At 71.7% G+C, this 24,370-nt stretch overlaps 5 protein-coding genes across 6 annotated transcripts; 2 read left to right on the top strand and 3 right to left on the bottom strand.

Moving 5' to 3' along the window:
- Nucleotides 1-194: 194 nt before the first annotated feature.
- Nucleotides 195-8,973, bottom strand: GDF11 (growth differentiation factor 11). The gene is made up of 3 exons (XM_083814488.1): nucleotides 8,542-8,973; nucleotides 3,781-4,154; nucleotides 195-3,066 (listed from the first exon to the last, which is right to left on the bottom strand). The coding sequence occupies exons 1-3, from the start codon at nucleotides 8,891-8,893 to the stop codon at nucleotides 2,686-2,688; spliced, it is 1,107 nt and encodes a 368-aa protein (XP_083670614.1). The 5' UTR covers nucleotides 8,894-8,973; the 3' UTR covers nucleotides 195-2,685.
- Nucleotides 8,974-10,173: 1,200 nt separating this feature from the next.
- Nucleotides 10,174-13,175, top strand: INPP1 (inositol polyphosphate-1-phosphatase). Its single transcript, XM_083814485.1, has 6 exons — nucleotides 10,174-10,365; nucleotides 11,072-11,277; nucleotides 11,354-11,414; nucleotides 11,501-11,701; nucleotides 11,782-11,956; nucleotides 12,066-13,175. Exons 2-6 carry the CDS (start codon nucleotides 11,074-11,076, stop codon nucleotides 12,559-12,561), a joined length of 1,137 nt encoding a protein of 378 aa, XP_083670611.1. The 5' UTR covers nucleotides 10,174-10,365; nucleotides 11,072-11,073; the 3' UTR covers nucleotides 12,562-13,175.
- A 146-nt stretch (nucleotides 13,176-13,321) lies between these two features.
- Nucleotides 13,322-16,433, top strand: CD63 (CD63 molecule). The gene is made up of 8 exons (XM_083814500.1): nucleotides 13,322-13,405; nucleotides 13,645-13,718; nucleotides 15,098-15,286; nucleotides 15,382-15,456; nucleotides 15,552-15,647; nucleotides 15,744-15,887; nucleotides 15,994-16,077; nucleotides 16,172-16,433. Exons 2-8 carry the CDS (start codon nucleotides 13,653-13,655, stop codon nucleotides 16,235-16,237), a joined length of 720 nt encoding a protein of 239 aa, XP_083670626.1. The 5' UTR covers nucleotides 13,322-13,405; nucleotides 13,645-13,652; the 3' UTR covers nucleotides 16,238-16,433.
- Nucleotides 16,434-16,573: 140 nt separating this feature from the next.
- Nucleotides 16,574-20,172, bottom strand: RDH5 (retinol dehydrogenase 5). 2 transcript variants are annotated; one of them, XM_083814487.1, is made up of 5 exons: nucleotides 19,659-20,172; nucleotides 18,611-19,241; nucleotides 17,298-17,556; nucleotides 17,047-17,210; nucleotides 16,574-16,873 (listed from the first exon to the last, which is right to left on the bottom strand). In XM_083814487.1, exons 2-5 carry the CDS (start codon nucleotides 18,921-18,923, stop codon nucleotides 16,650-16,652), a joined length of 960 nt encoding a protein of 319 aa, XP_083670613.1. In that variant the 5' UTR covers nucleotides 18,924-19,241; nucleotides 19,659-20,172; the 3' UTR covers nucleotides 16,574-16,649. The 2 variants fall into 2 exon arrangements, with proteins under 2 accessions (XP_083670613.1, XP_083670612.1); XM_083814486.1 differs by having other exon boundaries at nucleotides 18,611-18,952; nucleotides 19,680-19,859.
- Nucleotides 19,933-21,911, bottom strand: BLOC1S1 (biogenesis of lysosomal organelles complex 1 subunit 1). Its single transcript, XM_083814512.1, has 4 exons — nucleotides 21,770-21,911; nucleotides 21,426-21,498; nucleotides 20,263-20,395; nucleotides 19,933-20,175 (listed from the first exon to the last, which is right to left on the bottom strand). Exons 1-4 carry the CDS (start codon nucleotides 21,828-21,830, stop codon nucleotides 20,065-20,067), a joined length of 378 nt encoding a protein of 125 aa, XP_083670638.1. The 5' UTR covers nucleotides 21,831-21,911; the 3' UTR covers nucleotides 19,933-20,064.
- Between the last annotated feature and the right edge of the window lie 2,459 nt (nucleotides 21,912-24,370).

Raw genomic sequence — 24,370 nt, 5'->3', positions numbered from 1 at the left:
GGGAGCTGAAAGCTCTGAATGCTCCGATTTATTTATGTTTTGGTTTGGTTTTAAATATTTTTTTTTATTTTTATTTTTTTATTTTTTTGATGTTCAAGTGCTGTGTTTGGTCATGTGATTAAAAAACACCCCCTCCCCCCCCCCCCGACCACCAATGGCCTTTTGGTCATGCGATTCGAACCCGCCACGTCCCCCCTCCCTCCCGTGGCCTCTGTCCTGAGCCATCGCCCTCGCGAAGTCGCCGCCGCATCCCCCCGCACCCAATTAAAAAACAGAACGAAACGACGAACAAACGAACAAAAATAACCTAGGACATTACGCACAGTAACAATACACAGTGTAAATAATAACATACTGCTGGGGCTGCGCCGCCCAGCCTGCTGCCCTCGGTCCGGCGCTGGGACCAGTCAGCACGGGGCACTGGTCCCAGTTCTTCTCCGGCGCCACCTGCCTGCCGCGGCACCCCGGTGGGCACGGGGGCTTTTGTGGGAGCAGGGCCGGGTTTCGGGGCCGTGGTCCCCATCCGCTGCCTCGCGTGGCTCCGGGCTCGGCCGCGCCGGTGCCGCCACCTTTCGTGCCCTGCGTCTCATGGGCAGCACCGTGAGCGGTGCCCAGGGTGCCTCCGTGCTGTGCCGAGCGTGTTGGCACGTGGCTGCGCGGGGCTCAAGGCTGTGCTGGTGGCCGTGGATGAGCATTGGAGCGCGCTGGCCCCGCGCCCTTCCCGGTTCACTCCAAAGCGGATTTTGGCTTTTTTTCCGGCGCCCGGCTCTGGGTGCTGCCACTCCTCCGCCCGAGCGCGTCCTTGATCGGCGGCCGCATCCAGCGGTGTCGTATGCGGAGGGACAAGGTGACGATGGCCGGCGCTGGGTGCAGCTGCGATGGGGACTGTCAAAACGCCCCGAGTGCCACCTCTCCAGGACGAGCCCCCCAGGTGCTGCGGGACGCTGCTTCCACACCCCATCCCCCTGCCGGCTCCGGAGGCGGCGCTGGCAGCCCCCAAAGGCACTGAAGAGCAGGGATTGGGGCTGCGGCACCAACCTCCCGCCCCGCAGCCGGGTTGGTGTCGGCGCTGGCGGATCCCACAGGCTGTATCCAGCCCCACGCCGCTTCCCTCATGCCGCTGAGGCCAGAGAGCGGCCGCCGAGCTCTGGGAACCCCGCGCGCTCCGGGGCCCTAAGTGCTTGGGGGGGCTTCAGGGCAGCCTCGTCCTTGTAAGCGCTTGGGGGGGGTGCGTGGAGCAGGGGACAAGTGCTGAGCATCCCGAGTCCTCTGGCCAGGGCGTGTCCAACCCTGCGCTGTCCCTAAGTGCTGCATGGGGCATGGGGACAGCCCGGCCGGGGCCAGGGGTCTCTCCCCGCGCCCCCCGCCCCACGGTGCTCTGATCGGGGCGGGAGGGCTGGGGGCACGGCGCCCGGCCGGGGCGCTCCAGCACCCTTTGGATAAGTGCTAGGGACGAGGTCCGGGGTCTTCCTCGTGCTGCCCCCGAGCCGGCGGCTTCCGTCCCGTGGGTCCGGGGTCGGGGGGCGCGGGGGTGCCCGGTGCGTGGGGGGTGTGTGGGGGGGTGCGGGGCCGGCGGCCGCCTGGCGCCAGGGCCGGTTGCATCACTGCGGCCGCGGAGGGGAGACGCCGGAGCAGCAGGGGCAGATGAACTCTTGAGAAAGCAGGATCCTGTTCTCATGCGAAAATAATCCAAACATCGAGGGCAGAGGGGGAGGCGAATGTGCCGCATAAGCGGAATTTCTCCCCAGCCAGAGCCTCCGTCCAATTCTGGCCGGTGCCGCCTCCAGATAACCCTGCACCACGGCCGCTCCCCCGGCCGCGTTCCCCTGAGTCCCCCCGGCCACGTCCCGCTGGGGCCAGATCCGCTCCAGGAGGGCAGGGGGGCAGCCGGGACCCCTCCAGCTGCGGGTGGCAGAGGGCTGGGGGCATGCAGGGACCTCGAGGGCTGTGCCGGCCCCGCCGTCGTGGTGCCCGGCGTGGTGCTGGTGGCGCGAAGGCGGGGAGGAGGCAGCACCCTGGGGCGTCCCATGGCAGAGCACCGGCCAGGAGGGTCCGTAATAAATAAATAAATTAAAGGAGGGAGACGGATTCCTCCCGGGCCAGAGCTGCCGCCTGCGCCCACGTGGCCGTGCCCTGGCAGAGCCATCCCGGGGCCGGATCCTGCAGTCCTCGCTCCGAGAGGGGAACTGGGGCAGGAGCCTTCCCCCCCGCTGTCAGCCTCCGATGTCGCCTTCGCCGTGGGGTGCACGGCCGCGTCCCCGTCCCCGCTGCAGCCGGAGGAACGCAGGCTCCGCTCGTCCGCCGCGCCGCTGCTGTCTCCCCTCTGCTCTCCCCCGGGGCCAGAGGTGTCCGGTGGAGGAGCCGCGTGGTGCCGGTGCCGGGGCGGTGGCGGTGCTGGGGGGGCCGCCCCCTCCCTTCTCTGTATGTCTGCTTATTGCACAATGCATGTCGAAGCGCAGGTTTGGTGCAGCGTTTCTCCGCCGGATTTTTTTTTTATTATTATTATTATTATCCTCACTCTCTTTCCCCAACATTCAAAGGAATTTCAACGCTTGTTCTTTGTATCTTTAAAAAAAAAAAAAATCAATAACAACGACAACAAAAAAAAAAAGTGGAAGAAAAGATGAGTTTGTTGGCTGGACGTGGGGCCCGGGGCGGAGGGGGCAGCACCAGCGGGGGGGGGGTCTAAGAGCATCCACATCTGTCAACCACCATGCCCGGGATCTTGCCGTAGATGATCTGCTGCTTGTCATTGAAGTAGAGCATGTTGATGGGGGACATCTTGGTGGGGGTGCAGCAGGGCCCCGCCGAGCCCCGGGGGTTGGCCTGCTGCACCAGGTGGGTGTGCGGGTACTTCTGCATGAACATGTACTCGCACTGCCCCGAGCAGTAGTTGGCTTTGTATCTCTTGGGGGCGATAATCCAGTCCCAGCCGAAGGCCTCGAAGTCGACGGTGAGCGGGTAGCGGCAGCAGCGCGACTCGGTCGAGTGCTCGTCGCAGTCCAGCCCCAGGTTCCTCCGCGAGCGCTTGTTGCTCTCCAGCACCCTCAGCTCCATGAAGGGGTGCTGGGGGGAGAGCGGAGCATCAGCCCTGGCCATGGCCCCGCAGCCCCGTAGCCCCCCGGTCCCATAGCCCTGCAGTCCCACTGCTCCAGCTCCCTGGCTCCCACGGAGCCCCGCAGAGCTGTCCCCAGCCCTGCGGAGCCGTCACTGTCCCCACGGAGCTATGAGCAGCCCCTTGGAGCTGTAACTGGTCCCATGGAGCGGTGACGAAGCCAGCAGAGCCAAAACCAGCCCCACGGAGCTGGGAGCGGTCCCATGGAGCCAGAACCAACCCCACGGGGTCAGAGCCACCCCCGTGGAGCTAAAACCACCCCCATGGAGCTAAAACCATCCCCACGGGGGCAGAGCCATCCCCATGGAGCCAGAACAACCCCCATGGAGCCAGAACCACCCCCATGGAGCCAGAACCACCCCCATGGAGCCAGAACCATTCCCATGGAGCCAGAACCATCCTCATGGAGTCAGAGCCAGGTCCACAGAACCAGAACCACCCCCATGGAGCCAGAACCATCCCCATGGAGCCAGAACCATCCCCGTGGAGCTAAAACCAGCCCCGTGGACCTGTCATCGACCCCGCAGAGCTGTCACCAGCCCCATGGAGCTGCCCTCCCCACCCACACCCATCCCCATTCCTCTCCTTTGCCCTCCAGCTCCCTGGTGCCGGCCGGGTCCCCCCCCAGCTCCCACCGGGGCTCCGTCCCCGCGGTGGGCACCTACCAGCCCTTCGGCCCCGGGGCCAAGCGAGGTGACGGCCAGGTCGTTGCCGTTGGGGTCGAAGGCGTTGATCTCAATGCCCCAGTTGTTCTGCGGCTGCTTGAACCAGTTCTGCAGCACGTGCTTGAAGTCGATGCTCTGCCAGTGCCCGATGCGGGAGTTGAGGTCGATCTTGAGCGAGCGGATGCGGATGTGGCGGCTGCCCTCCTCCGTCACCGGCTTGAGGCGGAGGATCTGCAGGTAGACGGTGGAGGTGTGCTGCACCGGCCGCAGGTACACCCACAGCTGTGCCTTCACCACCTTCGTGAACATGATCTTGGGGCTGAAGTTGAAGAAGCAGCAGTGGGGGTTGCCCTCGATCTGCACCACGGGGTCGGCTGTGGGAGGAAGGACGGGTCAGGGGCGGCCCCGGCTGCGCCCCACCGAGCCCCCGGCACCCCTGGGCGCCCCCCCCTGCCCCAGGCCTCCCGCACGCAGGCCGGTGTAAACTCCTCCTCGGTCATTAGGAGTTGAAGGTCGGGTCAGAGGCCGCTCCGGGGGTCATTTCCCCTCGATCCGCAATAAGGTCCCGGGGCTGCCCCCTGACCCTGTGTCACCGGGGATTCATGATCCCCTGCGGGGCCGCGGGGCCGGGCTGAGCGGGGCGGGGGGCTCTGGTCCCGGAGCACCTGCAGAGCCACCGGCCGGGGCCGCAGCATCCCCTGGCCTCCCGCTGCCCACAGCCAGGGACCCGCAGCATCCCCCGGGTGGAGACCCGCAGCATCCGCAGCCGGAGACCCGCAGCAGCCCCTAGACGGAGCCCTGCAGCCTCCTCTGGGTGGAGACCTGCAGCCTCCCTGGCCACAGACCTGCAGCATCCTCAGCCAGGGACCAACAGCATCCCCCAGGTGGAGACCCGCAGCCTCCCCGACCACGGACCCGCAGCCTCCCCAGCCAGAGGCCCGCAGCAGCCTCGGGCAGAGACCCAGCACGTCCCCCGGCCGCAGACCCGCAGCATCCCCCGCCGTGCGCCCGCAGTCCCAGGAGGGCAGCAGCACGACGCGCGGCAAAGTGCCGAGAAGGGCCCCGCGGTGCTGAGCTCACCCTGGCGCAGTGCAGGCTCCACGGGGACCATTTCAGCTCCCTGGAGCTGTTGGGGAGGCTGCTTCGCCCTGGGACCGCGGTGGGACCACCCCCCCTGCTCTGGGCAACGCACTTGGGCACGGAGGCGAGGGCGAGCGGCCTCCCTGGGGACGGGAACCCCCAAGCATCCGCACCCCCAGCACCCAGCCGCCCTCCCCCAGCCCCGCAGCAGCACCCTGGGTGGATCCGGCCCTGCGCCCGCCCTCCCCGCTCGCCAAACATCTGTGTCAAATTGAGCTGGGAATTTCCCCCCCAGCCCCCCGCGCAGCCCCCTCCCCCTGCCACGCACCGGTCAGGTTTAATAGCACCCAGCTGCAGCGCGGGGCCATTTGCTGCGCGCGAGGCCTCCCCGAACACATCGGGGTCACGACACCGGCCGCAGCCCCGGGAATGCCATCCATCCGCCATGTGGCCCGCGCGCTCCCCCCCCGCCCCCCCCCGCCGCGGCTCACATAAACCAAAGTGACAGGGGCTGGGGGGGGCCGCGGGCGCTCGCCGCGCAAACCCCTCCCAGCAATTTGCTGCGCACAAGCCCCCTATTAAACCCGTGCTCCCCCGGGACCGGCCCCGAACACGTTCCCCCCGCGCTGCCCCATCCCCTCCCTAGGGCACGCGGTGCCCCCGAGCCCTGGTGGCTTCGCCACCGGCGGCTGGCAGGACGTTGTCCCAGCACGTGCCAGTGGCTGCCCCAAGGGGCTCTCGGTCCCCACGGTCCCACACCGAGACCCTCCGTGGGTTCACGGGGTTGGCTCCAGGCACGCCACAGCTGGACTGCGACAAGGACAGCTCCGCTGGGGTTGTTTTTGTAGGGTCTCCGGGTGAGAGACACCAACGCTGGAGAGCCGATGCGGGACCCTGAAGCTGCGGCCGAGCCTCTTACCGCCTCGTCCCGGCTTCCCAGGTGTTGGGGCTTCGGGGCGCCGGGGTGGGGGGCCGCAGCGGCTCTGCCACGCCGCGCTGCTCCTGGCACGGGGCTGCGGCGGTGCCAGGATGCTCGGCCCGTCGCTGTGGCAACGGGGGATAAAGGTTACCGGGACACCGGTCACAGCTGAGTATGTGCCAGGAGGGGGGGCGGCCCCGAGCCCCCCGCCCCGCTCTTTGTTCCCGTTGCGGAGGCACCCGGCAGGATTTGGGGCTCCCCCTCCCCAAAATGCCCCCGTAACCCCTCGCCCGCCGCGGCGCCCCGGGGACACCCCATGGCCCAGCAGCGGGCCACGTGCCGGCGGCACCTCCGCCGCGACCGGCCCCGTCCCGTGGCCCCCACTCCCCACTGACCTTGAGCGGCCCCGGTGCTGGCGTGGCAGCGCTGGCACGGGCACCCCCCGGCCCCTCGCCCGCGGGCCGTGCCCCCCGCGCCCCGGCCCCCATCGCCCCTCATTAAGCTGCCTCCACCCCGGAGGTCGCGGGGGTCAGGGGTAGCCCATAAATGGTTTTAGGACCCAATTAACCTTTCCGGGTTTCTTCTGCAGTTAAAAAAATGGGGGGGTGAGGGCTGTGGAGGGTTGTGGCTTTGGATTAAACCCGGGGGGGGGGCGGCCGGGGCGGGCGAAGGGAACCCGAGAGCTTTATGGCTCTGCTGCCTATAAAGCCTTTTCCCTCCTTCTGTTCAGGAACCATAAAAACCCACACAATTGCCACGGGGAGGCAAAGAGGGAGGAAAAAAATCATAATAATAACGGAGCGGCGAGGGGCCGGGGCAGCGGCCGGGGCAGGCCAGGCCCCGCGGCGCATCCGGCTGCGGGGCTGGGGCCGGGGCCGCGGGACCCCTCCGCACGCCGGGAGGAGGGGCCGCGCTCTGGTATTTATTTTGGGGGCCCCCGAGCTGTTAAGGGGAGGAGGGGGCCGGGGGGAGTGAGCGTTAACGCAGAGCGGGGAGGAAAACCCCAGCGTGTTGTCAATTTTATGGGTAATAAAATTTCAAAGCCGCCCGAGTCTATTAATGCCTGGGAAGGAAATTCGTCAGGGGGCTGGCGGAGGGGAGAGCCTCACACTTCCCTCCCTTCCGCTCAGCCTTCACACCCCGCCCGGCCCGGCCCCCGCCCCGGGGGTCCCGGGGGTCCCGGGCAGCCTCGGCCCGCGGCTGGAGCAGGTGGAGCAGGGCTGGGACTCGGCAGGGGGATGTTCGCCCCCCCAGCCCCTCTCCGTACCAGCACGGCCCCATCCCTGCGCCCCCTCCCCACATCAGGCACCCACAGACGGACGGACGGAGCCGTGTCACGGCGAAGCAAAGCCCCCCCCCTGCTCTGTCCCATGCCCGTAGCCCAGCGGGGACCCCGTGCAGTCCCTGCTGTCACCCCGTTGTCACCCTGCCGTCACCCTGCCGTCACCCCGCTGTCACCCCGCTGTCACCCCGCTGTCACCCCGCCGCCACGTGCTGCAGCAGGATGCTGCTGGCACCCAGTGCCCCAAGGGGCTTGGGGACTGGGACGTCACCGTGTCGCGGTGTCCCCCTGCCGCGGGCAGCGTGGCCTGGGGCTGCTCCGCCAGGGGATAAATCTGCCCAGCACCCCGAGGCCGGCCCCTGCACCGGTGCTGAGTCCCAGTGTCAAGTGCTGGTGCCCAGTGCCAGTGTCAAGTCCCAGTCCCCCGTCCCAGTCCCCACCGCTGGGTCCCAGTGCTCAGGACAGTCCCAGTGCTGAGTTCTGGTACCTGCTGCCAGCGCCCAGTGCCCAGTCCCAGCACCCAGCACTGCCACTGCCCAGTCCCAGCACCCAGTGCCAGGTCCCAGCACCCAGTCACCGGTCCCAACACCCAGTGCCAGGTCCCAGCACCCAGTGCCAGGTCCCAGCATCCAGAGCTAGGTCCTAGCACCCAGTGCCCAGTCTCAGCACCCAGTCACCAGTCCCAGCACCCAGTGCCTGGTCCCAGCACCCAGTCACTGGTCCCAGCACCCACAGCTAGGTCCCAGTACCCAGTCACTGGTCCCAGCACTGAGTGCCCGGTCCCAGTACCCACTCACCAGTCCCAGCACCCAGCGCCCAGTCCCAGCACCCAGCGCCTGGTGCTCAGTGCAGAGGCCCAGTGCCCAGCAGCTGGTCCCAGTCCCTGGTTCCAGTGCCCTGAAGTGGCTGCCGGCTGCGCTGTCCCGTCCCCGTGTCCCCAATGTCCCCGTGTCCCCAATGTCCCCGTGATGCCCCTCCAGCCCCGTGGCCCCGCGCAGTGCGGCGCAGCGCGTGTCCCCCCCCACCCCCCCGAGCTCAGCACGAAGCTGCCCGGGGCCGGTCCCAGGGCCGGCGGGTCGGGGGCTGCGGGACGGTGCCCGGGGCCGGGCACGGGGCGGCCCCGGGATGCCGGGGGGGGGGAACGTGGGGTGCGGGGAGCCCCGGGAAGAGCGGGGAAACCCGGGGGAACCGGGGGAGGCTGGGGAATCCCGGGGGGAACCGGGCAGCCCCGGAGGGAGCCGCGGAGCCCCGGGGGAGTGCGGGGAGCCCCGGGGGGAGCGGGACGGGACGCGGGGGAGCCCCGGGGGAGGCGGAGGAGCCCCGGGGGCGCCGGTGCCCGACGCGGCGCGGAAAGTTACGGGCGCGGAGCCGGGGCCGCGGGGAGCGGAGGGGGGGGGCGGGGGGGGGGGGGTCGGGGCGAGGGGGGAAGGCCGGGGGGCCCGGCGGCGAAGTTTGCGGCCGGAACAAAGGCGGCACTGACTTTCCTGGGCCATGCTGATGACGGTCTCGGTGGTGGCGTGGTACTCGTCCTCCTCCAGGTACTCGTCGTGCTGCAGCGAGTCGCCCTGGAAGTCGTGGAGGTCGAGGATCTGCTGGAGCGGCGGCGCCTTGGGCAGCAGCTGGTTCACCACCTCGCGGGTGATGTTGGGCGCTTCCTTCAGCCGCAGCTTGCTCAGGATCTGCGACTTGATGCTCTCCAGCCGCAGCTCCTTGCTGTGCCGCCGCCACAGGCACACGGGGCAGGCGGGCTCGGCGGCGGCGGCGGCGGGGGGCTGCGCGCCCGCCGGGCCCCCCGCGACCAGCGCCAGCAGCCACAGCAGCACCGGGGCCATCCCGGGGCCTTCCCCGCCGGCCCCCGCCGCGGCGCGCCGGGCCCGGGCCGGCGGAGCGGGGCGCGGAGCGGGGCGCGGAGCGGGGCGGCGGCGGCGGCGGCGGCGGGGAGCGGAGCGGGGCGGCGAGGGGCCGCGGGGGGGGGGGGGGAGAAAAAGCGGCGGCGGCGGCCCCGGGGTTTTATATCCCAAGTGAAGTGTGTCGTCAGCGGCCTTGATTGGCTGCGGGCGCACAAAAGAGGTTCTGGCAGGGGCTTGTCACCAGCGAGCCGCCGGCCCCCGCGCACCGGGCACGGCCCGCCGCGCCCCGCACGCCGCCCGGCCCGGCCCGGCCCCCGCCCGGCCCCGCCCGGCCCGGCCCCGCCGCACTTGCCGGGAGTTGGGACCCCCCGGGCGCGCCCCCGCGCCCCCGGCCCCTCCCGCGCCGTGTCCTCAGCCGCCCCCGCCCCGGCCCCGGTCCCCTCCCGGTCCTTCTCGTGCTCGCCCCCCCCCCCCCCCCCGCCCCGGCCCCGGGGCCGCGCCCCCGCTCCCTCCCCGCCCCTCCCCGCCCGGTCCCGTACCGGGGAAGGGGGGAAGGAACGGGAGCGGGGGGCGCATACCGGGACACCGGGACACCGGCACCGGGCGGCCCCGGGCGGCGGCTCCCGGCACGGCTCGCCCCGCCCGGTGCCGGGCAGCGCGGCGGCTCCCGGCGGGACCCCTCGGGGCGGGCGGGGCCCGGCCGCTCCCTCCCGGTGCCGGCCCCATCAGAACCATGGAGAGGGCAAGGGGGAGGCGCGGCCGCGCCCGGCGCCCCCTCCCCAAGCCCCCCCTAAACTCCCCTCCCGGGCTGCCCCGGCCCCGACCCGCCCCGGGTCCCGCTCCCGGTGGGAGGCGGCGGCGCTCCCGGTGCGGGGCGAGCGGCCCCGGTCACGGCCCCGGTCGCGGCCCCGCGCTCCCGGTTGCGCGGCGGCGGCGCGGCGCAGGCGCATCCCGCCAGGGGGCGCGGCGGAGCCGCTCCGGAGCGGCCGCGTTCACACCGGCGCCGGTAAAACCGGAGCGCGGCTCAGCGCCGGGCGGAGGGCGCCACCGCGCGGCCCGGGGGGGGAAACGGCCCCGCCGCACCCCCGGGGCTCGGAGCCTCCGTCCCCGGCGGGGTCGGGCCCTTGGGGGGGGTCCCGGGGAGGCTGCGCCGCCGGTACCGCCCCGCCGGGCCCCGGGTTTTCCCGCGGCGATGACATCACCGCCCGTCGTGACGTCATCATCCGGTGGGCGAGGAAACGCGGCGCGGGGGGGAAGCGGCCGGGAAGCGGCGGCGGCGGCGGCGGCGGCGGCGGCGCTGGGAAGCCCCCGGTGGGACCCCCCCGCGGCACCGGGTCCCGCGCGGAGCCGCGGGGGTTAAGGCGGCGCCGTGACGTGTCCCGGTGGCCCCGCCCCGCCCAACGGCGCCGCCGAGCGGGGCCGCCCCGGAGGGGCGGAGAGCGGCAGCGGGCCCGGTAACGGCAGCGGGAGGGGCGCGGGCGGCCCCCCGCGGGGCTGCGGGGCCGGGGATCCCCGCGGGGGCACCGGGGAAAGGCTTCGGGGCGGGAGGGTCCCACGCGGGGGGGTCCCGGGACAGTGCCCCCGACCCCCCCCGGTGTCCGGGGGTATCGCGGCGGGGGCCCCTTCCCGGGGGGGGGGTACGGGGGGGTCAGGGGGCGGCCCCATTCACCTGGGGTGCAGCTGGGACCTGGCCGGGGCGGGCAGAGCCCCACGTCCACGACTCCATCCCTGTCCCCGTCCCCATCCCTGTTCCCATCCCTGTCCCCTTCCCTGTCCCTGTGCCATGCCCGTGCCTGTCCCCATCCACATCCCTGTCCCCATCCCCGTTCACGTCCTTGTCCCCTTCCCTTTCCCTGTCCCGTGCCCATCTCTGTCCCCATCCACGTCCCTGTCCCCGTCCCCATCCCCGTCCTCGTCCACGTCCCCATCCCCATCCCCGTGCCTGTCCCCGGCCACGTCCCCACCTCTGGGGCGCCTCTGGCTGCCGCTCGCGTTAATTTTAGCCCGGTCCCCACCCTGGGGACGCGCTGCCAGGCCAGGCAGGATGCGGCCCTGGGCACCCTGCAATTAGGGGCTGGGGATGCGTGGGGCCGTGCCGCGGGGGCACGCGGGGGCCGGAGCGGGACCGTGGCAGGCGCCTGCTGAGCTCCACGTCCCCAGGCATGGCGGGGCTGCTGAAGGCCCTGGTGAGCGCCTCGGAGAAGGCGGCCGACATCGCCCGTCTGTGCCGGCACGAGGAGCCCCTCTTCCAGCTCCTGGTGGCCGAGAAGACGGGCGCCGACAAGAACCGGCGGTTCCTGCAGGACTTCAAGACGTTGGCGGACGTGCTCATCCAGGAGGTCATCAAGCACGACCTGGGCACGGAGGTAGGGGTTGCGCCGGGGGGACGAGGGGGGGGTTCCCCGCACCGGAGGGGTCGCGCTGACCCCGATCTGCCCGCAGTTCCCCGAGCTGCAGGGCCACATTGGCGGCGAGGAGTCCAACGAGTTCACCAATGCCCAGGGTGAGTCGGGGGGCAGTGGGCACGGGACCTCCCCACCACCCCCACCACCCCGGGGTCAGCCCTCGGTGACGCCGCGGTGCCGGCAGGGGAGACGGTGGCGGTGCGGGTGTGCGGCACGGTCGGCGAGACCGCGGCGCTGCTGGGCTCCGTGCTGGCCCCTGAGCAGGCGGCGGCTGAGCTGCTGGCAGCTGCCGCGCACCGGGATGCGGCGCTGGGGGACGCGGCGCTGGATGGGCTGGCCCTGAGCATCCACCCCGGGGACCTGGCCATCTGGATAGACCCCATCGGTGAGCGGGGCACAGGGGCGGGCTGGGGACCCCCACCCCAAGCCACGGCCAAGCCCTGACGACTGTGGCTGCGCCCGCAGACTCCACCAACGAGTACATCGGTGGGCGCGAGGACGTGGCCCCCGTCGACGGCATCTCCCCCGCGGGGCTGTGCTCGGCGCTGGTGCTCATTGGGGCCTACGACCGCTGCTCTGGCTGCCCCGTGCTGGGCGTCATCAACGAGCCCTTCTTCCGCCGAGACCCCCTCACCCACAGGTACCGGCCCACCGGGGGGCACCGCGGACCCCCCGCCCCTGCTGCAGACGACGGACCCATGCTGCGGGACGCGGTGTCGGGGCTCACCCCGTGTCCCGTGTCCCCACAGGTGGCAGGGCCGGTACCACTGGGGCGTTGCATACCAGGACACCCGGCTGTGCTCGCTCAGCCCCCCGCCGCCTCCGCGCCCCCCGCCCCGCGTGGTGCTGAGCCGGGCTGAGGGGCCGGGGGTGCGGGCAGCCCTGCACCCCCTCTGTGGCGGCCACCTCCACTTCGCTGCCGGCGCTGGCTACAAGATGCTCTGCGTCATCCTGGGGCTGGCAGACGCCTACGTCCTCTCCGAGGGCAGCACCTTCGCCTGGGACGCCTGTGCCCCCCACGCCATCCTGCGAGCCCTGGGTGGGGGCACGGTGGCCCTGGCGGGGGCCCTGCGGGCACGGCGGGTGGGTGAAAATGGTCCCCCCCCCGAGCTGCTCTACAACTGCCCTGCGGAGGGGGCAGTGGGGGCCGAGCGCTGGGCGAACCGGGGGGGGCTGGTGGCCTACGTGCACCCCCAGCACCTGGAGGCTGTGCTGGACGCGCTGGCGGCCGTGCCCGGGCTGTGAGCCCATGGGTGCAGGGGGCCCAGGGTGCAGGGCAGGGGGTGGCAGGGACCTGGGGTGGCCAGGGACCCTAGGGTGCAAGGGAGGGGACAGCGGGGACCAAGGAGCGGAGAGCAGTGGCACCAGGGTGGCCGGGACCCCAGGGTGCAGGACATGGGGACAGCGGGGTTACAAGGGGGGGCAGCAGGGTGTGGGGTGGCCGGGACCCCAGGGTGCAGGACATGGGGACAGCGGGGTCACAGAGGGGGGGCAGCAGGGTGTGGGGTGGCCGGGACCCCAGGGTGCAGGACATGGGGACAGTGGGGTCGCAGAGGGGGGCAGCAGGGTATGGGGTGGCCGGGACCCCAGGGCATGGGGCAGCAAGGACCAGAGGGTGCGGGGCGGTGACCCCGGGGTGGCCGGGACCCCAGGGTGCAGGGTGTGGGGCGGTGGGAACCTGGGCTGCCCGGGCCCCCCGGGTGCAAGGCAGGGGGCAGGGCGGACCCGGTGCCACGGGGTGGTGACACCGCAGTGACCGAGACCCCGGGGCAGGGGACAGGGGGGGGACCGGGGGGACCCCGGGGGCTGCGGGGCAGGGGGCGAGCACGGGACCCCCCCCGGTGTCCTTGTCCCCGCGTGCACATTAAAGACTCCGTGTCCCGTCCTGTGTCCCCCCCCCCGCCCCCGGTGTCTGTCCTGTTCCGGCGGCGCCGCTCGGGGCCGGGGGGGCGCGGAGTGGGGGGGGGGGGCGGGACCGGGCAGCCCCGGGGCGGGACCGGGCGGGGACCGGGGCGGGACCGGGGTTTCCTGTTGACTGGCGCCAGCCCCGTCACATGATCGCCGGGCGCACCGACGGGCGGCGGCGCCGGTGAGCGCCTGGGGCGGGGGAGCGGCACCGGCACCGGGACCGGCACCGGGGCAGCGGCACCGAGGGAGGGGCACCGGGAGCGGGGGGGGAGCGGTCCCGGGGTACCGGTCCCGGGGTACCCGGGGGGGAAGGGGGGGGGGTCTTGGGGTCCCGGGAGGGTCCCGGCTCGGTGCTGGGTCTGTGGGGTCGGGGCTGGGGCACCGGGAGCGGGGCCGGTAGCGAGGTGCCGGTTCCCGCAGGACTCGCCATGGCGCTGGAGGGCGGGATGAAGTGCGTGAAGTTCCTGGTGTTCATCTTCAACTTCATCTTCTGGGTGAGTGCGGGGCCGGGGGGGGGGGGGGGGCACCGGGCACGGAGGGGGGGGGCTCGTCCCCACCGAGCCCCCCCCGGGGGGGGGGGGGTCAACGAGCGGGGCCCCGGCGGGCGGCAGCCGCCGCCCCCTCGCTGGGCTCCCCCCGTCCGTTCCCCGGGAGGAGGGGGGTGGAAGGGGGGGGCCGGGGGGGGGGGGCAGCGCGGCGCCGTGGCCGTTCCGCCGTCAGTAGGCTCCAGGGTTAACAGGGCAGGGCCGGGTGGCGCGCCCTGGGGGGGGCCGCCCAACACCGGGATCGGGCCGGGGTCACCCCCCCCCCGCACACAACGGGGCTGGGGGGGGGGGGTCGGGGCAAGCCCCCCCTTGGGTGCTGCCTCCGGGCTGGGGTCCCCACGCGGGGTTTGGGTTTTTTTTTGGGGGGGGGGGGGGGGGAACGGGGAGGGGGGGGCAGAGCGCGGGTTTGGGGAAGTCGGGGTGAGGAAAGAGGCACGAGGAGGCCAACGGCCGGCGGGGGCGGGGGGGGGGGGCGCCTCCCGTCCCGTCCCGTCCCGTCCCGTGGCCCCCCCCCGGGGAGGAAGGGGGCGGCGGGGGCTGACTCGTCCCGGTCCCACCCGGATCGCGCCGGGCTGAGTCACCCCGGGGGGGGGGTGGAAGGAGGGGGGGGGGGGCTCGGCCGCCCGCCAGCGGTGGAGGGTTTGGGGTGGGGGTGGGTGGGGGGGGGCACAGGCGCCAGTCGTGTCCCCCCCCCCCGGACCCCGGGGCTCGGAGTGTTTGTGCAGCGGGCGGCGGGGCCGGCTCTGTTTACCCACACCCAGCGAGCAAACAGCGCCGGCGGACGCGGGGGGGGGGGGGCCGGGGCCTGACCCCCCCCCCCCCTCCCATCCCCTCGGCGGGGGGAAGCTGTGGCTGGGGGGGGCCCAGCTGGGGGGGGACGGGACGGGACGGGGATGGAGCCGGTCCTGCTCTGGAGGGGGGGGGGGGGGCACCCGCTTGGCTCTGCCTGGGAACGGGAAATGGGGGGGGGGGGGGGGGCACAGGAACCGGCCCCGCAGCCACCCCCAGATCCGGCCGCGTCCCCCCCCCTCCTGTGGAGCTGGCATCAGCCCCCCCCCCCACCACCAAGGCCTCCACCGTGGCCGGAAGCAGAGCTTCCGATAGCCGCCAACGCGCCCCCCCGGGCTGTGGTGGCCCCCCCTTGCCACTGATTCCCCCCCCCCTCCGCAACTGAACACCCCCCCCCAGGGATGGGGGTCCCCACCCCGGGCAGGCTCCAACCCCAGGGCGATGCTCGTCGGTGCCGGACCCCCTGGGGACCCTGTGTGTGGGGGGGGGTGGCCGAAAGCCATGCCCCCCCCCCAAGCTGTGTGTGTCCCCCCCCCCAGGTGTGCGGCGTGGCCCTGGTGGCCATCGGCATCTACGCGCAGGTGGCCCTCAATAAGGCGCTGGTGATGGGCAGCGCCCCCGCTGCCAGCAGCCCCGTGGCCATCCTGGTGGTCGGCGTCGTCATCTTCTTCGTCTCCTTCTTCGGCTGCTGCGGCGCCTGGAAGGAGAGCTACTGCATGGTCACCACGGTGAGGCGGGGGGGGGGGGCTGGCTCGAGGGTGGGGGGCTCGGGGGGGGCTTGAGGGTGGTCCTGACCCCCCCACGTGGCCTTCATCCCCTGCAGTTTGCCGTCCTGCTCAGCATCATCTTCCTGGTGGAGATCGCTGCCGCCATTGCCGGCTACGTCTTCAAGGATAAGGTGAGGAGGGGGGCGCGGGGCTGCTGTTATGTGCCCCCCCCTTCCCAGATGTGTCCTGAACAACCCCCCCCACCACCCCCAAACCCCCCCCCCAGGTCCGCTCGAAGCTGGAGGAGGGGCTGTGGGACACCATGCGCAAGTACGGCCAGGACCAGCCGCTGACGGAGGCGGTGGACAAGCTCCAGGAGGACGTGAGCGGCTCTGCCCCGTGGGCTGGGGACCCTGGGGGTCTTATTTTATGTGTCCCCCCCCCCACCTTATTTTGTGTCCCCCCCCCCCTCCTGCAGTTCCACTGCTGCGGAGCCAGCAACTACACGGACTGGGCCAGCCTCGAGCAGTTCAGGGCCAACGACACCGTGCCCCGCTCCTGCTGCCGCATCAACACCACCACCTGCAACATCCACCCCAGCCCCGCCACCATCTACGAGAAGGTGAGGACCCCCCCTGCCCCCTCCCCGGCACTGCTCAGCCCCCCCCCTTCCTGGGGCTGCCAGCCTCTGAGACCCCCCCCCCTCTCTGCTCCCCCCCCCCCCCCAGGGCTGCCTGCAGGCTGTGGAAGCCTGGATGAAGAAGAACATCCTCATCGTGGCCGCCGTTGCGCTGGGCATTGCCTTTTTCGAGGTGGGTGGGGGGGGCTGGGACCTCCCCCCCCATAATGTGTGTGAATTGGGGGGGGGTCCCCGGACCAACCCCCCCCTGCCCTTTCCCTTCGCAGATCCTGGGCATCATCTTCACCTGCTGCCTGATGAAGGGCATCCGCAGGGGCTACGAGGTCATGTAGCCCCCGGTGGGGCACCGCGGCACCCCCAGCCTCGCTGCCCCCACCTTGGGGGGGGGGCCCCCATGTGCCAAACACCCCCCACACACCCCCATGGGGGTCGCTGCCATCAGCCCCCCCCCACCCGCTGTGTGCCAACAAGGGCTGGAGGGGGGCAGCGCAGGGGGGTTGGGGAAATAAAACAAAAAGCTTCCTTAAAGCTGTGGGGCTGGATTTAGCGGGGGGGGGGGCATTAACCGTGGGGAGCCCCCGGGTGGTGCCCTCCCCAGCACCAGCTTCGTAAGGGTGCTGTCGGACACCGTAAGGGTGCCAGGAGGGAACTGGGGGAGGCACTGGGATGCCCGATGTGGCCGGGCAGTGCCGCGGCGAGAAGTTTATTGGCAGCACAGGGGTGGGGGGCACCGGGGGGGGGCACCTAGCGCTGGCAGTGCGCCGGCTTGGGCAGGATGAGGGCCAGGGCCAAGTCGACGAGGCAGGCGGGCAGGTAGGAGGCGGGCAGCCAGAGCAGCTTGGCGTCCCAGCCCGCGCTGTAGCGGGTGCGCGGGTGCCGGGCGCCCAGGGCGTGCTCCATGCAGGCGGTCACCTTGCCCAGGTCCGCGTCGCAGATGACGTTCATGATGAGCTGCTGCACCTTCAGGTCTGCGGGGGGGGGGGGGGCAGATTTGGGATGGGGGGGGTGGTTAGGGTCAGCCCCAGGCACATGCCCCGCTGTCCGCCGGGTCCCGTGCACCCCGGTGCCCCCCCAGGTCCTGCGTGCCCCGGTGCACGGAGGTGACCCCCGTGCCGTGCCTGCGCCCCCCCGCCCCGCTCACACTTGTGGAAGAAATCCTCGCCGTAGCTGAGCCGCGTCTCCGGGGCCAGGCGCTCCCAGAGCCGCCGCAGGGCCGCCTCGATGCCCCCCAGGTCGGTGACGGCCGTCCTGAAGAAGCCGGGCTCCACGATGCTCACCTTCACCCCGAAGTGCCGCATGTCGCGCCTGCGGGCGATGCGTCCGTCCGTCCGTCCGTCAGGGGACGGGGACGGAGACTTGGGATGGGGTGGGGGGCGCGGGCGGGGGACCCACCGCAGGCTGTCGGAGAAGGCCTCGATGCAGTACTTGGAGAGGCAGTAGCCGCCGCCGTTGGCGGAGAGGCGGCCGAGCACGCTGGAGGTGTTCACCACGCGGCCCCGCGCCCGCTTCAGCAGCGGCAGCAGCGCCAGCGTCACCTCGATGGCCCCGAAGGCGTTGACGGCCATCACCTGCCGGTAGTCCTCGATCCGCATCCACTCCGTGGGGCCGATGGGGTTGGCCACCCCCGCGTTGTTCACCAGCCCGAAGAGCCCTGGGGGGGGGATCGGGGATATTGGGGTGCCTCTAGCAGGGTCCCCGGCCTCACCCCACGGCAGCTCTGTGGGGACCCCAGCCCCTAGAGCAGCTCCCCCCGTGCTTCACAGCCCCCCCCCCTTCCTTGCCCCCCGTCCCCTCCCCAGAACCCCCCCCCCCCATCCTTCTTTAGGGCACCCCGGGGGAAGGAGGCTGCGTTCGGCCCCGCTGCCCACAACTGCTCCATCTCGGGTCCCCTGCTGCAATCCTTTCCTGCCCCATAGCACCCCTCCAGCCCCCCCCGGCCTGCCCCGTAACACCCCTCCAGGACCCCCAAGTCTACCCTATAACACCTTACCAGCTCGCCCTGCCCCACAACACTCCCCCATCCTCCCCTACAACACCTTACCAGCTCTCCCTGCCCCATAACACTCCCCCAGGACCCCCCTATCCTCCCCTAAAATACCTTGGCAGCTTTCCCTGCCCCCGTAACACCCCCCAGGACCCCCCATATCCTTCCCCTATAACACCTTGGCAGCTCTCCCTGCCCCACAACAGCCAGCCAGGACCCCCCTATCCTCCCCTATAACGCCCCACCAAGACCCCCTTATCCTCCCCTATAACACCTTGGCAGCTCTCCCTGCCCCATTTATGCCTCCAGGACCCCCCAGCCTGCCATATAACACCCCCTCAGGACCCCCTTATCCTCCCCTACAACACCTTACCAGCTGTCCCTGCCCCATAACAGCAAGCCAGGACCCCCTTATCCTCCCCTATAACACCTTACCAGCTGTCCCTGCCCCATAACACCCCCTCAGGACCCCCTTATCCTCCCCTAAAATACCTTGGCAGCTTTCCCTGCCCCATAACACCCCCCCAGGACCCCACTATCCTTCCCCTATAACACCTTACCAGCTCTCCCTGCCCCATTTATGCCTCCAGGACCCCCCAGCATGCCCTATAACACCCCCTCAGGACCCCCCTATCCTCCCCTACACCACCTTACCAGCTCTCCCTCCCCCCCAACACCCCCCCAGCCCCCCCTCACCCCCCCGAGCCCCCCCCAGCCTCACCTTTCTCGCCCACCTCCTCCCGCACCCACTCGGCAGCGCGGCGGACGCTGTCGGAGCGGGTGACGTCCAGCAGGGTGGTGCGGAGGTGCCCGGCGCAGCCCCGCTGCAGCCCCTCGGCCCCCCGGGGGGTCAGGCAAGCGGCCAGCACGCGGTAGCCGCGCCGGGCCAGCCGCCGCGCCAGCAGGTTGCCGAAGCCGCTGTCGCAGCCGGTGATGAAGACGTGCTTGTCCTGCACGCACGGCAGCCGCCGCCGGTCCCGCACCAGCCAGCCCAGCGCCCAGGCCAGCACCGCCAGCAAGACGTACGGCCACATGGTGGGGGAGGGGGGGGGCAGGGGGGGACCTGTGGGGACCGGGGGGTCCCCCCCCCCCAAGGTCAATCCCTGAGCCCCTGGGGCCGAGCCCAGGCTCCCAATGCCGTGCCCCCCCCCCCCCAAATTGCAAGGGGGGGTGCTGAGGATCTGGGCTCGGTCCCCGCCCCACAGCCCAGTGCCCTGGGGCACGCACTGGGGGGGGGTCCCTGCCCTGCTGCCCCCCCACCTGGGCTGTAAGTGACCCCCCCACCCCCCCCCCCAGAGGCCGTGGCGTGACGCGGATTAGCTAGGTGCAGGGGGTCAGCACTTGGCCGTGATCTGGGGGGGGGGGGGGGATCCCAGCTGCTCCCCCCCCCCCCACCCCAACTCAGCCCCAACCCAGAGCAGGGACACCCCCGCGTTCCCCCCCTGCTCCCACCCCACACGGGGGGGGGGCCTCATGCCCTGTCTGTGTCCTGTACATCCCCCCCCCATATAGAAGCCCTATAGGGCTGTGCCCCCCCCCCAGCCCTATTTGTGGGGTGCCACACTGCCCCCCCACCCCCCAAATACTCCCCATGGGGCTGGGATGGGGGGGTCCAGGCTCAGCCTCAGGCTCTGGGGGTGCCACACTGCCACCCCCCCCCCCTCAAAGTGCCCTATGGGGACGGGGGAGCAGCCAGCGTCCACCCTGGGTCCCCAGCACCTGGGGGGCAGACGGGGGCTGAGCTGCCCCACGAGATGGGGGGGGGGCACGGGGGGGGGGGGGGCACCTACCTTTGGGGGCAGCGGGCTCCAGGCACGGCGGTGGCAGCAGCAACGGAGCTGGTCTGAGCCGGGGAGGGGGTGGCTGCAGCCGCTCCTCCCCTGGGGCCTGGGGCCAAAGCCGGCGCCCGGGGGGCCCCATTGGGGCCTGGAGGGGTTGGGGGGGGGGGGACAGGACCCGCTGCCACCCCCCCCCCCTCCCCGTTCGGGGATTAGCGCCCCGAAGGCGCCTTTGTCCGGAGAAAAAAGGAGCCTCAGAGCCGGGTTTAGCGTTAAAGAGGATGAGGGGGCTTAGGGGGGGGGGCAGCCCCTCGCCGCGGCTTTATTCTGTGTGCGGGGGGGGGTGACGGGGGTTGGGGGGGGAGGAGGGCACCCCCCCCGCCGGGGGGGGGGCTGCTCAGGAGCAGGCGGGCTGCAGCTGCCCCTTGTAGACGTACTCCAGCGCCGTGGCGATGGTGCGCATGTCCAGCTCGATGCTGCGCGCCCAGTTCTCCACGTCGCCGATCTCCTGGGATGGGGGGGGGAAAAAACGAGGGGGTGTCAGGGCGCTGCCGGTGATGGGGGGGGGGGGTCGGGGGGGGTGTCCCGCGCCCACCTTGAGGGCCTGGTTGAAGTTCTCCACCATGGCGATCCACTGCCCCGTCTGCTTGGCGAACTGCGCCGCCTGCGCCTGCAGCGTCTTCACCTCCTGGTCCAGCTTGCGCTGGTTGACGTAGGCCTGGGCCACCCTGGGGGGGGGCGGCGGGGGGGGGATTTGGGGTGGGTGAGGGGTGACGGGGGTTAACGGGGGGTGACGGGGGGGGATTTGGGTGGGTGAGGGGTGACGGGGGTTAACAGGGGTGTGACGGGGGTTAACAGGGGTTAATAGGGGTCAACGGGGGACGATGGGGGATTGGGGGGGTGTGAGGGGTGGGGGGTTAATGGGGGGGTGACGGGGGTCAATGGGGGGGTGACGGGTGATATGGGGGTGTGTAGGGGTGGGGGGTTAATGGGGGTGTGATGGGTGATATGGGTTAATGGGGGTCAAAGGGGGAGGCGGGGGGTGAGGGGGGATATGGGGGTCAACGGGGGGTGACGGGGGTCAATGGGGGGTTAATAGGGGTCAACGGGGGGGCGATGGGGGATTGGGGGGGTGAGGGGTGGGGGGGTTAATGGGGGTGAGGGGGGTTAATGGGCAGGGGTGACGGGTGATATGGGAGTAAGGGGGGGTTATTGGGGGGTCAATGGGGGGGTGATGGGGATTAATGGGGGGTGATGGGTGATATGGGGGTAATGGGGGTCAAGGGGGGTTAACGGGGGGTGATGGGTGATTGGGGGTAATGGGGGGGTTATGGGGTTAATGGAGGGTGATGGGGGTTAATGGGGGTCAAGGGGGAGGTGATGGAGGTTAAGGGATAACGGGGGGGTGATGGAGGTTAAAGGGGGGGTGGTGAGGGTTAACGGGGGGGGTGACGGCATGATGGGAGGGTAACGGGGGGGCGATGGGGGCGTTATTGGGGGTGATGGGGAGATTATTGGGGGGGGGGATGGGGGGGCCTATTCCCAGGTTCGGGGTGAGGGTCCCAAAGCGTGGCCGGTGTCAGAGGGGAACGGGGGAGGGGGTCCCCGGGGGGGGTCCCGGGGGTGGGGGGTCCCGGGGGGGGGTGGTCCCGGGGGGGGGTTTCCCGGGGGGGGGGTTCCCGGGGAGGGGTTCCCGGGGGGGGGTTCCCGGGGGGGGGTTCCCGGGGGGGGGGTTCCCGGGGGGGTCCCCGCGCTCACCCCACGTTCAGGTGATCCACCAGGGCCTCGGTCAGGCGCGTGGCGGCGGCGATCGCCTCCCTGCGGCGCCGCTCTGCGGGACGCAGCCGTCAGCGCGCGGGCCGTGACGTCAGCGCCGTGACGTCAGCGCCGCGCCGCCTGGCGTCACGCCCGCGCGGGCCGTGACGTCACGCACCGCTTCCCTCCCCACCCCACCCCACCCGGACACCGCCGCGGGGCCCCCCCCCCCCTTGCGATTGGCAGCGCCGCGGGCCAATGGGGAGGCGCGGCTGGCGGCGCCGCCGGCCAATGGGCGCGCGGCGCGGGGGGGCGGGGGGCGCGGCGGTCGCCATGGCAGCGCTCACCCTGCAGCTCGCGCCGCTCGCCCTGCCGCGCCTGGTGCTCCCGCAGCAGCCGGAGCAGCATGGCGGCCCCGCTCTGCGTCGCCCTGCGTCATGGCGTCACCGCCGCCCCGCCCCGCCCCGCCCCGCCCCGCCGCGGGGCTTGATGGGGACGGGGAGGAGCTGGGGGGGGGTGCTATAGGGGCCTGGGGGGGCGCTATAGGGGGCTGGGGGGGGCCTATAGGGGGCTGGGGGCCTATAGGGGACTGGGGGGGGGCTATAGGGGGCTGGGGGGCGCTATAGGGGGCTGGGGGGGGCCTATAGGGGGCTGGGGGCCTATAGGGGGCTGGGGGGGGCCTATAGGGGGCTGGGGGGGCGCTATAGGGGGCTGGGGGGGGCCTATAGGGGGCTGGGGGCCTATAGGGGGCTGGGGGGGGCCTTATAGGGGGCTGGGGGGGCGCTATAGGGGGCTGGGGGGGCCTATAGGGGACTGGGGGCGCTATAGGGGGCTGGGGGGGCCTATAGGGGGCTGGGGGGCGCTATAGGGGGCTGGGGGGGGCCTATAGGGGGCTGGGGGGGCGCTATAGGGGGCCGGGGGGGGGCGCTATAGGGGGCTGGGGGGGCCTATAGGGGGCTGGGGGGGGCCTATAGGGGGCTGGGGGGCGCTATAGGGGGCTGGGGGGGGCCTATAGGGGCTGGGGGGGCCTATAGGGGCTGGGGGGGTCTATAGGGGCCTGGGGGGGGCGCTATAGGGGGCTGGGGGGGCCTATAGGGGCCGAGGGGGGGCCTATAGGGGCCTTGGGGGGGCCTATAGGGGGCTGGGGGGGGCCTTAGGGGCCGAGGGGGTGCTACAGGGAGCTGGGGGGGGCGCTGTAGGGGCCTTGGGGGGGCGCTATAGGGGGCTGGGGGGGCCTATAGGGGCTGGGGGGGGGCCTATAGGGGCCGAGGGGGGGCCTATAGGGGCTGAGGGGGTGATACAGGGAGCTGGGGGGGGCGCTGTAGGGGCCCAAGGAGAGCTATAGGGGGCTGAAGGGGCGTTATAGGGGCCCGGGGGTGCTCTAGGGGCCCAAGGAGCGCTATAGGGGTGTGGAGGGGGCATAGGACCCTAGAGGGCGCTATAGGGACCTGATTCGGCCCTATAGAGGCCGATGGGGTATGCTATAGGGAGCTGATAGGGGTGTGGCCGGGTGCTATAGGGGCTAAGGAGCGCTGTAGGGGGCTGATGGTGCGCTATAGGGTCCAAGGAGCACTGTAAGAGGTCTGATTGGGCTCTTTAGGGGCCCAGGGGGTGCTATAGGGGCCCAAGGATTGCTATAGGGGTGTGGAGGGGGCATAGCACCCTAGAGGGCGCTATAGAGGCCTGAATCGGCCCTATAGAGCCCAAGGAGCACTATAGGGAGCTGATGGGCTACTATAGGGGCCAAGGGGATGCTATAGGGGCCCAAGGAGCGCTATAGGGGTCTGACTGGGCTCTTCAGGGGCCCAGGGGGTGCTGTAGGGGCCCAAGGAGCGCTATAGGGGTGTGGAGGGGACATGGGACCCTAGAGGGCGCTACAGGGGCCCGAGGAGCCTTTAGGGTCTGGGGAATGGGGGGGCTATAGGGGCCCGAGGAACCTATAGGGGTTGAGGTGGGGCATCGGGACCTGGGGGGTGGGCTGTGGGGACCCCCAGGGGCCTGGGGCGGGGGCTGTGGGGTCCCAGCTGGGGGCCGGGGGGGGGCCCGCAGCGGCCATAGGGGTCTGGGGGCTACAGGGACCCCCAGGGGCTGGGGGTGCTATAGGGGTCTGTTTGAGAGCCTGGGGGGGGGCTGAGGGAGCCTGGCTGGGTGCGGGGGGGGGGGGGGCAGAAAAGGGGCCCTGGGGGTTTCCTCCTCCTTCCTCCTCCTCTTCTTCCTCCTTTCCTCCAGGGGTGGCTTCTGCCGGGGGGGTGGGCAGGGGGCCGGGGGGGGGGGTCGCTGGCACAGAGCAGCCCCGTTCCCGTTCCCATTCCCGTTCCCGTTCCCATTCCCGTTCCCATTCTCTGCCCCCCCCCCCAGCCCCCCCCCGGGAAGTGACCGCCTCTTTCCCACGGTGGCCAGGCCAGCGGGAAGGGATTTGGAGGCTCGGGGGGGGGGGGGGGGGCTGGACGGCAGCCAGGTTTTTTTGGGGGGGGGCTCGTTCCACCACCTCACCCCCAGGCCGGCAGCGAGGAGGAGGAGGAGGAGGAGGAGGAAGAAGAGGTCAGCGCAGCTCCCGCAGGGCCGAGCGGCTCCGGCCAACTCCCAGCCATCTCCGCGGGCCTGGGGGGAGCGGCGGTGGTTAAAAATAGCCCCCCCGGGCTGGAAAATATGACTGCCCCCCCCACCACCCCCACCGGGCCGCTGCGGGGGCGCGGGGCTGCTCGCTCCCGGGGGGGCCTGGCCCCGCTGCGCACCCCCTGCCCGCTCCCCCCACCCCGGTGTGGGTCCCAGTCCTGCTGGGGGGGGGGGGGTTGACCCCACCCAGGGGTGCCCCCATGGTGGGGTGCTGGGGTGGTGCTGGGGTGGCTGGGGGGGGAGAGGGGGGGGTTGACCCCACCCAGGGGTGCCCCCATGGTGGGTGCTGGGGTGGCTGGGGGGGGGCACGAGCCCGGTGCGCGGTGGCAAAC

Source organism: Anser anser (assembly GCF_964211835.1).
Source record: "Anser anser genome assembly, chromosome: 30".
Lineage (NCBI taxonomy): Eukaryota > Metazoa > Chordata > Aves > Anseriformes > Anatidae > Anser > Anser anser.
This window is presented reverse-complemented; position numbering and strand designations above follow the sequence as displayed.

Excerpts from the sequence above, each read along its gene's own strand:
- BLOC1S1 (XM_083814512.1), bottom strand. The coding sequence starts at position 21,830 with ATGCTGCTCCGGCTGCTGCGGGAGCACCAGGCGCGGCAGGGCGAGCGG. Across the intron at positions 21,499-21,769 it reads CGAGCGGCGCGAGCTGCAGG|AGCGGCGCCGCAGGGAGGCG; the intron begins GTGAGCGCTGCC and ends TGCGTCCCGCAG. Across the intron at positions 20,396-21,425 it reads GTGGATCACCTGAACGTGGG|GGTGGCCCAGGCCTACGTCA; the intron begins GTGAGCGCGGGG and ends GCCCCCCCCCAG.
- GDF11 (XM_083814488.1), bottom strand. The coding sequence starts at position 8,893 with ATGGCCCCGGTGCTGCTGTGGCTGCTGGCGCTGGTCGCGGGGGGCCCG. Across the intron at positions 4,155-8,541 it reads CATCAGCATGGCCCAGGAAA|CCGACCCCGTGGTGCAGATC; the intron begins GTCAGTGCCGCC and ends TTCCTCCCACAG. Across the intron at positions 3,067-3,780 it reads GCCCCGGGGCCGAAGGGCTG|CACCCCTTCATGGAGCTGAG; the intron begins GTAGGTGCCCAC and ends CTCTCCCCCCAG.
- INPP1 (XM_083814485.1), top strand. The coding sequence starts at position 11,074 with ATGGCGGGGCTGCTGAAGGCCCTGGTGAGCGCCTCGGAGAAGGCGGCC. Across the intron at positions 11,278-11,353 it reads AGCACGACCTGGGCACGGAG|TTCCCCGAGCTGCAGGGCCA; the intron begins GTAGGGGTTGCG and ends ATCTGCCCGCAG. Across the intron at positions 11,415-11,500 it reads CGAGTTCACCAATGCCCAGG|GGGAGACGGTGGCGGTGCGG; the intron begins GTGAGTCGGGGG and ends CGGTGCCGGCAG.
- RDH5 (XM_083814486.1), bottom strand. The coding sequence starts at position 19,809 with ATGGGGCCCCCCGGGCGCCGGCTTTGGCCCCAGGCCCCAGGGGAGGAG. Across the intron at positions 17,557-18,610 it reads GGAGGAGGTGGGCGAGAAAG|GGCTCTTCGGGCTGGTGAAC; the intron begins GTGAGGCTGGGG and ends TCCCCCCCCCAG. Across the intron at positions 16,874-17,046 it reads CGAGGATTTCTTCCACAAGT|ACCTGAAGGTGCAGCAGCTC; the intron begins GTGAGCGGGGCG and ends CCCCCCCCGCAG.
- CD63 (XM_083814500.1), top strand. The coding sequence starts at position 13,653 with ATGGCGCTGGAGGGCGGGATGAAGTGCGTGAAGTTCCTGGTGTTCATC. Across the intron at positions 15,287-15,381 it reads GCTACTGCATGGTCACCACG|TTTGCCGTCCTGCTCAGCAT; the intron begins GTGAGGCGGGGG and ends CATCCCCTGCAG. Across the intron at positions 15,888-15,993 it reads CCGCCACCATCTACGAGAAG|GGCTGCCTGCAGGCTGTGGA; the intron begins GTGAGGACCCCC and ends CCCCCCCCCCAG.